This window comes from Ischnura elegans, chromosome 3, assembly GCF_921293095.1.
Source record: "Ischnura elegans chromosome 3, ioIscEleg1.1, whole genome shotgun sequence".
NCBI lineage: Eukaryota > Metazoa > Arthropoda > Insecta > Odonata > Coenagrionidae > Ischnura > Ischnura elegans.
The window spans coordinates 123,316,738-123,327,742 of NC_060248.1; the positions used below are offsets into that span (position 1 = coordinate 123,316,738).

Below are 11,005 nucleotides of genomic sequence, written 5' to 3' on the forward strand. Positions count from 1 at the left end.
TAATTTAAAAATCTAAAAGCGTGAACTGCATACTCCAGGGGTAATAGTCATTTGATTTAGGCAATAAAAAAATAATAAGAAACCACCCTATTCACTTAACATCTGGGTAACGCTGTCAGTACACCCATATTGATTTTTGAGGAATCGCTCAGCTTTCCTTTGTATTTGATTCAAATTTTATGTACCCTCCTTGTGTTACAACCCTTCTGTTCCATGCTCCACTCCCACCCTGTTCCATGTCTCACTTTCCTCCTGTTCCATGTTTCACTCCCCTGTGGTCGAACCTCATGCCTTCTTCTACCCTGTGCTTCCCTAAACTGTCAAAATAAAGATTACTGTCCGGGCTTATTGGCGGCAAGTTTCAATTGTAATGCTTAAAGTGCGATGAATGGTTCTTTTGATAATAGCACATAAATGCTTGAGTGGAAAGGTATCTTTAGCACCTGAATTCCTCTTCTATGACCATAACAACTCATGAACTTTCATACACTGACAGCCCCTCTTAAATCAATGAAGTTATAACATCAACCGATTGCTTGGTCCATGCGGATGAGCTAAATTAGATAGAGACTAGTTAAGAAGTAATACTAAGTGCTACATTCAAGTTCTCAGGGTGGTGAGTTAACCACAGATAATTATTTTGGAATCCAAAATATAGCTTTATGCAGTGATATCTCTGAAATGGTGAAAGGTAGCTATTTTTTGGTCAGTTTGGATGGTAGCTTTTTTCTGAAAGACTTTCGGACATCCTTTTCCTTTCCTGAGCAAGGTTATCAAATAATTGCCGCAATACACTTGGCTCCAAGTTCATTTCATATGTTCAAGTGGGCCTGCATATAATGAAGTTTGTTTATAACGAAGTTAACATCTGGCCCCCTCAACTTTGATATGCAAGGGCTCCAGTATACTTTCATGTTTTTTATTCTATTTGATTCCCATTTTTTAAAATCAGTTTTTAAAATTATGCTTATGAAAAATAAGCACTCATTATGGCTTAATGTAAGAACTTTGCCAGAGTATTGATTGAAAAAGTGTAGACAAGGGAGACAAAGTTTTTTTCTCTACTTTTAGGGGCCAGAACTACTATCTAAGTACATTGGAGCGAGTGAGGAAGCTGTCCGCAATATATTCCAAAAGTGAGTGTGATGTTTTGCTCACGAGTAGTGTTAGTAACTTGTTTCACTTCTTTGGTGCATGGTTGAGAAACCACTACCTAGCCAAGAAAACAAAATGAATCGGCACTCTTAAAGATTTTAACGAAATTCTGGAATTTACGCCAGATAAACCGTAAACTTGAAATGTACCAGTTCCTTGAGTTTTGGTTGATCTGAATTATATAAGAAGTATTTTTTTCTTGAAGAATTTTCCTTCTTTGATGCTCTCTCTAACTCATGAGTAAGCAATTAGGACACAATGAAGTCAATTAATGGAATTCTTAATTTCACTTGATTGTTACATCATCATATTCATTGATCAGCAAGACTCCTTTCGAGGTCAATGAAACCAAATCAAATTATGGAGTAAGGCTGAGGTGATGAAAGCAATGTACATATTTTACTTTTTATTCTGAGCCTACTTCGTTAAATCGTGGGAATTCGGTCTAATAGCATATTTGTTGTTTTAATGTATTTTCTGGAATGATGGTGTGCAATTCTGATGAAAAACCTTGAAGGCACTTCATTATGATGCTATTTGTTGAGAATAATTCATCATTACATATTTTTCTTACCAATGACAAGGCATTGTTTTCAGTTTTTTTTGTGGGACGCTTCATTGGCTAATTTGTATGAGCTTGATCAGATGATTTTTTTTCTGATACCCACACTTCTCTCTGTTGACAGGGCAAGTTCAGCAAGGCCTTCAGTGCTGTTCTTTGATGAATTTGAGAGCTTGGCGCCTAGGTAAGTGACTTTTGAAAATTTGGGAGGTTGGTGTGAGTGGAGTGGAGTGATCATATGGATCAGCTTACTGATTTATTGTCAGTAGAGTTGTCATGTTGTTGTGAGGAAGATTTTGCTTGGAAGGTTCTGTGTAATGGTCTTGTGGATTTTGTTGGAAATTCTTTCCTCTGGCAAGGGCGTACCCAGGATGAAAACTAGGAGGGGAAGGGGGGGAAGCAATGGTTGTTCAAGTTGTAGATAAGATTTAAGCATGGAAAAGGTGATGAAATCAAGATTTTAAGGTAACTGTAACAGCTCTTTATTAGTTTTTAAAATTAATTGCTCGAAAAAATATCCTTTTCCTTAAAGACATATGTATATGATATTTGCTTCTGGGGGGGGGGGGGGTAGCAACCCCCCCCCCCCCCCCCCAAGAAGCAAAAGCTGGGTACGCCCATGCCCTCTGGAGTCATGTTGATGATGAGTTTTTTCTAAGTATCATGGCCTGCTCTTTGAGGTGGACGTGAGGTTGAAGTGTCTTCAACCTATAAAAGTAATCTGGAAGATACCAAAACTGTTATCATTATTACAGCGTCCCTTTGTGAAACGTGGAAGGATATCAATTTTTAAATTTGTATTAATTCTTTTTGGGCTCTGTTGTTACTGAAATTAATTGAGATGCATGCATTCAAAAACAAAAAGATTAGAGATAAAATCCCATATACCAACAAGAGTCCACTTAATGCTGAAGGAATATTGAAACCAATATGTTGGTACAATATACCAGTTGGTACAAGTTTTTAACTATCAGGCTCTTTCTTATTCTAATATCTTGTTAACCTAATGTCAAGCTCTAATGGTTGACAGATTTAAATAATATAGTGGCAGATTTACTGAGATATCTGGGGTCGTTTCATCTTAGCTTTTATATGTAATGCCTAATCAGAATCTGAATAAATTGATTTTTGTCTGTGATTGTGAAAGAAATGCCCTTGATTTTTATCACATGTCTCTGTTGATGGTAACATCACTGGAATGTTAACAAATGGGAGCTATATCAGACGCATGATTACTGCATTATTATTTTTGCTTCAAATGAGTCTAGCAATCGATCTGAAGTTTTATGCGTGCGTTTTGCTTGTTGTCCATGAAATGTACTCTCTCATCTCAATCTCAATATAAATTATCAGTTAGAGTGATTGCATCAAATGAAAATTTATCTTGTAAGTAATGCATATCATAGCTGATTAAGTTAAGATAATCAATATGTTGTTGGTGATAGAATTCAAGAAAAATATAATTTAATTTAATGCGTAGAGAGAGGTTGGCTTGAAAATCATTTCAAAATGAAACACAATGGTACATATTACTCCACAATTTAATATCAACTGATTCGATTTCGGCAGCCAAATGAGCTTAGAAAATGGCACAATATTAGTGAAGTTAAACTAAATGTGGAGTATTCCCACTGATTTTCACTAACTTAGCAACTTCCACCATCTGTGAACTTGGACATGCAGTAGATCTGTGGCTTTGCATCATCACCTTCATCGTTAAACTCAGTCATTTTCTCACTGTGAAGCAGCTCATTTAGTTTGGGAATCAACTGTTGTTTGTGGTTTTCACTCTTAAAAATTGCACATTACTAGAGAAGTGCAAATGGAAAGCTTGAATATATGCATTTATTTCTCTTAATTTAAAAGCGACTTAGCATTGCATGTGTTTGGAAATATTCACAATTCCATTTTTCCGTATAGACGTGGCCACGACAGTACTGGAGTGACGGACCGAGTCGTCAACCAGCTGCTGACCCAGCTAGATGGTGTGGAGGAGAGTACCAGCGGAGTGTTCATTGTAGCGGCCACCACTCGGCCAGACTTGGTCGACCCGGCACTCCTGCGCCCAGGGCGCCTTGACACCCCTGTGCTGTGCCCAATGCCCCAGCTGGTGAGTGGTTGCGAGGCTTGTGTCATTACACCCACTCTCCAATTAACTCTCGTTCCATGAAAAGCACATGCTAATTGAAGCAGCGCTAAACGAGTCACCAAGTTCCATGTCTTGTAATGTTATGAAGCTTAACCCCTTGCGCTGAAATGATGACTCTATCTCGTCATGACCTTCCTCTGCCAGATCGTGCAATGACGAGTGTAGTTCGTCATCAGATTTTCATAATTTGTGGTCTATTTAGAGGAACAATGAAATATTTTGAAAGTTTACCAATGTTAAAGCATCCATAAGGTACATAAAGAAAATATTTCATGAAATATGATGCATTGGAAGGAACAAAATGATTTTACACGAGTAGCAATGGCTGTGTTCTCGATATGTATTTATCACTTTTTATTTCACTGTGTTATTTTGATTACAAACTACAAAATATCATTTCATTACCTCCCATTCCATTTAAAAAGAACCACAGAAAAAAAATAAAGGACAGGAGCACGATACGCAGAAAATAAATTGAAGTGGAAGGTGTTATTATGTCTTTTAGGGATCACTTTCATTATTTTAGCACGGTATTACAGAGAACTGTATTAGCATATGCATTATTTATTGTCATGCATGCTATCATTTTATTGTGAATATGTCCTGCAAGTCTTATTTATTCAAAAGTGTCTTTAAATTCCTTTGAAAAATATTAAATCGTAGAGAAGAAAACCATATAAGACAGTTAAAACAACCACCGAGTACACCATCAATCACAAATACACCACAAAACTTACATGTTTGGAAGTATTGAAAGGAAGTAACCTTAGGCCAATATTATTAAAAACACAAAAACCATTGGGAGCATCACCGTCATTGTCAAGTTGTCCCACAATAAGATGTTAGAGTTCTAACTTCCTTCCAACCAGTACTCTATTTCTTGTATGGCTGCGATTGTCACTTACTCTATACTTATAACAGGAAAAATAGATGCTAAAACTTTGGCTTAAACTTATTGTTAGGCATATAACTTAGTTGAAAGGTTCACTTATCGGTAAATAACTTAAAGATATCATGAAAATAGCCTTAATGAAATATGTTTTGAAGATGTTTCTTTTCTTTTACTATGTGTTATTGACAACGCTAAGTTATGAAAGTTTTTAACAAGCGATTTTCCTGTCAGAAACATTGCCGACGGGACATGCTGACCTTTATTAATGAATTTACAAGAAAGATTTTTGTTTTCTTTCTTAAAAGTAAGAAGTTTCATGTAGACCTGGCATGATTCAAAGTTTTGAAGGCCAGGGTGAAGAATGAGACAGGGAACAAGATCAAATGCCTGCGTACAATGAATAAATTAGTCGGGCACTACATGAGGAGTTAAAGGCAAAAGTTGTTGAAGGTTTTTAACATGAAACTACAATACCTTAAAATCCCAAGCAGAATTTAAAGAAATGAAAAGTGAGGGAGAGTATTTGAACTGTTCCAATGTATGCATTGCATTCAACTTCTTCAAATCTTTCCTTTTGCCTACCCTTGTTGAATGGTTCTTGAGCTTGACTTTCTGACACAACAGTGGACTACACTGTGAAATGAATGACCTATAGAAGTAATTAAAGTCTGTAACTGAAATGGTCTATTTCTCATTTTGGATGGCATGTGTACATTTTTACATTTGCAGGATGATCGGGAATCCATTTTGAAGGAGCTCGGTCGTCAGCTTCCATTTGATGAGGATGTGGACCTACATGAACTTGCCAAACTGACACCAGGGTTCAGTGGTGCCGATCTCCAGGCTGTTCTCTATACCTCGCAAATTATGGCTCTTAAATCAGCTAAGATTGACTGTATGCATGGCGAGGTTAGTGACCCTAGAATTCTCTTCCTGTGTTTTATTTTGGTTAAACGTTTAAATGGGTCCATGTTTCTAGAATGTGTTGATCTCCCATCCTCCTGCAATTGTCATGTTTGGGAAGATCTGGGAATCTGAAAAAAATCATTGATGTGCATGTGTCTGATAGTCTTGGGTCAAAATTGTGTTGCTAAAAATTTATTTTTGATTTATTTTTGTCACAGAAATTATGTTCTATGATTTTTCTGAAAACTCTCTCTTTGATATGTTTCCTTGAATTTGACTCATAAAACAACAATATACAACCCATTCTCATCTCTCATGTAGCTGTTTTATTAGCCGTAAAACCTCCTATTTATTATTATTTTCTAAGTCCCCGAATGACACCTATTTGTCAATGAAAATTATGGATGGGAGCATAAGAGTAGAGATTGAATCTCCATTTTATGAAATCCCATTGTGTTCAAATGTATGTGGCCACAGATTACTGAATAAGACCTTTGGAAAGAGTATGGTAACATTTTTAACATGGAATAATTAATTTTTATTGCTAGTTGACTTAATGTCTACGAATATGTCGGAGGAAAGGTAATCCAATCAAAGTTAAGTTTGAAGGATCATTATTTCCAAATGAGGTTTTATGATTGTCTCAGGCAATCATGAACAGGGAGGAGGAGAGGTGAACCTACTGATGGCTTGGCCTAAAAGTGGAGGGTTTGATTCCCATCCTGCAGTTGTATGATTGTCACATTATCGAGGGGTTCAGTGTATTCCAAGGGTTGTGTTTGCTGATGTTACAAGTCAGTTGGTGGGATGATCTCAAAGGTTGAAGACTGAACCCTGGTGAAAAATTTGCCGAATTTGGTGATATTTACAGTAGAACCCCGTATTTACGTTTTCCCGCAAATTGCAAGTTTTTTTCTGGGACCCATCATATTTCCTATCTCTCTAACGTAAATAGAACCCTGTATTTACGCCGTGTTTTTTTCGATTTCCCGCCATGTGCATCACGACGTGCCAACTAAAAAAAATATGTGCCTACTAAAACAATTAATCTTGCATATCAGCCCTTAAAAACTGTCTTTTGGCTTCCTTTCGCGCATTTATATTTAAAAATACAAGAGAGAGATACGTAATGAGAACTATTATCGGGAAGAATTTGAATGTGGCGGGACAAAACGCCTCTAGCGTCGGAAAGTTGAACTACGTCATCTCGTTTTCTGCCAGCGGTGAAAAGATTCACGATATGAAAGTAGGTGTTTTGAACAATCCAGCTATGTAATAATTATAACGTAAGAACTCCTGAAGGAATGTTGACAATAATCATGTAGTCTGTAATTTGATACGAGAGTTTGAAAGGAAACCAGACGAGATGAAACGTGATAAATGCCGGAACTATAAAACTTGACCAACAACTGGGATCATTTGCGCGAACTTCATTCACAGTTGCGAAGTAATTATGGGTTAGTTAAATACTTAAAAAAACGTATTTAAACTTGAATTATCCCATTCAAATCGCAGTGCATCGCAAACTATTGTAACTTTCAATACTTATGAAGTCGCACGACAGTTTGTACTACTTGATCGCCGAGGAGTAGTTCAGATACTCGTTTGTTGCCAAGTTACCCTCCATTAGTACGGGAAATTGAATTTATCCTGCTTGAAAATGGAAATTCGATGTGAAAAACGGACATTTTTAATTGAGGAGATCCGATCTGATTGCCAGTCTCCACATTCAATACCATGGTGAAAAATTGCGATGCCATTGTAAAACATGAAAACCGGTGCGGACATTTATAAAAAAAGAGAAAATATGTGAAGAATTCCAGGTAAGAAGAATTAGAACGACTTCTAAAAGAGTAGTTTTTAGGTTCAAGATCATCAAATGACCCTGCAAATGGTGTCATCTAAAGGCCTGTTTACGTAGTACATTAACCCGTGCGAGTTAATGTCTAAATTTATGAACGCGCGATTGAACACAAAAATGCACCGTGTATTCACCCAACTAGTGCGAATGCATGAACAGAAAATTGAACCTGTTCAAATTTGGTTCATGCATTCATAAAGGGATTTAGGGGAGGGGCACGAGCCCCTCCTCCCCAGATGCTTAAAAACTTGACAACATTTGAATGCAGTTATCAAGGCGGATCTAGGGGTGGGGGGGCACGTGCCCTCCCCCCCCCAGACCCTTAAAAAATATTCAAGATTTTTAATACGGCTCTGTTATCATTGCATTCGTTTTTGTATTACGAGGTATCCTTGTGCCCCCCCTCAGAACAAAATCCTGGATAACTTGCTTGTGCCCCCCAGAAAGAAATCCAATTAATTCAATATTAATAACTTTGATGTAAAAATAAAAAGAATTTCGTAAAGTCATAATTATATCTTGCTTTTAATCTCAAGAGAAGATCGTTTGCCTGTCAGGTCCTCCGTGCCCCCCCCAGAAAAAATCCTGGATCTGCCCCTGGATGCATTTGTACATGTAGCGTTCCGGTCCACAAAAATCATTCATGCAAACAGACATTAACTCATACGTGTTAATATATGATGTAAACAGGCCCAAATTGAGAAAAATTTTATTTCCCCACAAGATTGAGAATTGAAGATTCCACGGTATCTATAATGGTTGGTTGGATTGATTCAAAAATAGGTACAGTCTTGTATACAAGACGGTGAGTGGTGAAAGCAAAGATGTTAACATAGAGACAGCAACTCAGTGGAAAGAATCTGAATTCATTAGACTTCTGGAAGGTTACAGCCCAAAAGATGTTTTCAATGAAACAGGATTATTTTTTAATTTTTGCTGCCAGCAAAAACACTATGCTTCAAAGGGTAACAATGTTATGGAATAATGCTTAGTGAACAATTACATAATTAACATTTCCAAAGCCTATATGTGAGTAAAAGTGAAAATTCTCTTATTCCCACTATTTGCATTTTCCCGCAATTAACACTTTTTTCCTTGGGTCCCTAGAAAAGTGTAAATAAGGGGTTTTACTGTATTGACTGATGAGTGCTTTGTTATGTTTTCGATGGTGTGGAATAACTTAGTGTTTATGGTACCTGGTTTCTATTCTATATCTAACAATGGATGGATGTAGTGAATGGATAAGGTTTTGTAAGAATATAATTTGTGATGGATTTTACATATATGGTTGTTCTGAACATTTTCTTAGATGCTGCTATCTTATTTTTCTTTTTCCTCAAGATTCTGTTCCCAAGATTTTTGTTTGCGATCTAGTGCTTGTGCCTGGACCATTAGTTTAAGGTTGTGTTATTATTTATCATTTCTGGGTGTGTGGATCTAATCTTTGCAGCCCTATGCTTGGGTTTGATGATTGATACCCTTTACCCATATTCCTTCTCATAAATGCTTAATTTTGCAATGCCAAGGAAACTGCCAGCAGGGAATTACTTTAAGCTCTTGCTCACCGATAGCTCATTTTTTTGCTTTCTTTCCACAGCCTCTTGATGAGGTGAAGTGGGCAGATGTCCTAGAGGCCCTGAAGCAGACCAAGCCATCCCTAACTGCGGCGGAGATTGACAAGTATGAGAGGAGGTAATTGATTTTGTCTCATTAGTAGTCATTGTGGAGAATTGGCTCTTCCTCATTCCTGACTTTGTTAGGTATTCCCATTCATTTTATTTTATCAGTAGAAGAATGCGGGTGAATGCCATTAATCTCATCACTTCCTCCATAACATATCATGTGTAAAAAAAACTCAATAATATTTAACTATTAACGAGAGTCTGTACTGTATGTTAAATCCAAGTTGGTAAATGAGTCAGACGCATTGAGTGAGCTCAGTTTCTCTTTTCAAACTGACATCAGTTCGGTTGATAAACAAGAAACAAGATTTCTTAGTAGCATTTAGGTGTATTTAGGGGGAGTTACAGGGGTCATGAAAATGCCATAACAATAGCAAAAATAATCTGCCAGTGGTCCCTTTTCCTTTAATTCAATATCTAATATAAGTTTCAATTTGCCATTAACAGTGATTGGGGGCCTCCCCCAAATTTTATCAAATATTTTTAATTTTATTAGTTAAATAGTTTTTATATCCTTCAATTGGAGTAAAGGGAGTGTATGTGCAAATGAATGACAATAAGTTCCAAATGCGATAGAAGTTTGAGTTACATTTATTGTAAGTTATGCTACCGACAATTGAAGATGAGAATTTTGCATCAAATTGTAAGACTAGCCCCTCTTTTCTGTAGGGGTTGGGAGGGAAAAAAAACCTCATCTTAGATTCATGCAATTAGGGTATGTGCATACTTAAAGCGTTTGTTTTTAATTGCCAGGTATGCTGCAGCCAATGGTTATTCTACTGCTGAATCATCAACACTTGGGGTGAAAGTGTGCCTTGTGTAGCAGCCGACCAATTTTTGTGCAGCTTTCCATGCCTTTGTGGACTTCAAAATTGGATATTTTTTAATAAATTGGTCCACTGGACCAGAACTTGCATTAATTTTTTTTTACATTGGCAAATGCTAGTTGTGGGATGTAAAATGAATTTTTATTTTTTATAACCTGTAATTCTTACTTTCATTTTGCCTTTTCTCATTCATGTTCCCTCTATTTGTTGTCATTCTTTTGTATTCCATTGTTTTTCTGGTGCTTAGTGTTCATTAGACATTATCAGAATCACCTGAAATTCACTTTGATGCGCATTGAGAACTGTTTTGACCACAAATACCAGTGAGATATCATAACCATTATTTGGCGCCGAGTATTTCAGCTCAATCTTCCTTTTCCTTTATATCTTATGCTAAGCCCGTCTATTCAAATTTCCATACACATCACTTCCCTTGAGCTTGTCCAAAATCTTCATACACTTCCATCCCATTCTTATTATGCTCATACAGTCCCTCCAGCCAACTTCTGAAATATTCCCTCACGTCTTACAATTAGTAAAGGCTTCTTCCATGCTAACTGATGTCTATGCGTCAAAATCAAAAATTCCACCATTTTAGCATTAAGTACTCTGAAGTGGCTTTTCCAGTTGAATACTTCATGAGGCAATTTGGCTGCATATATCGAGCCTGGCCTCTTGTGAGAATTGGGAAATTTAAGTCCATTCCAATGAGAATGATTTACTTGAAGTGAGAATAAGTCTTCGGCTTTGTGGGGAAGTACACAATTAACCATTGCCATCCCATATCCCCAATTCATGTGCTTATTTTAACAATTTTTTTGTGATTGGTGGATTAGTTCTTTGGGTATGGGAAAAAATATGTATGTACTTCATGAACCACCATTAAAATTCCCATGAGGCACTATGTATTATACCCCTGCTGGTAGGGGGAGAGAGAATACTACCGCAGTATCCCTGCTTGTCGTATGAGG

General features: G+C 36.9%; 1 protein-coding gene across 1 annotated transcript in view; it reads left to right on the plus strand.

Moving 5' to 3' along the window:
- The window catches only part of LOC124156494 (peroxisome biogenesis factor 1-like), a 35,376-nt gene extending 25,253 nt beyond the window's left edge, over window positions 1-10,123 (plus strand). Inside the window, exons 13-18 of the mRNA XM_046531067.1 lie at window positions 1,072-1,136; window positions 1,842-1,901; window positions 3,638-3,827; window positions 5,488-5,667; window positions 9,123-9,217; window positions 9,961-10,123. Of these exons, the coding sequence (XP_046387023.1) occupies window positions 1,072-1,136; window positions 1,842-1,901; window positions 3,638-3,827; window positions 5,488-5,667; window positions 9,123-9,217; window positions 9,961-10,030 (660 nt within the window). The 3' untranslated portion in view covers window positions 10,031-10,123. The remainder of the gene's footprint in view (window positions 1-1,071; window positions 1,137-1,841; window positions 1,902-3,637; window positions 3,828-5,487; window positions 5,668-9,122; window positions 9,218-9,960) is intronic.
- The last annotated feature ends 882 nt before the right edge of the window (window positions 10,124-11,005 follow it).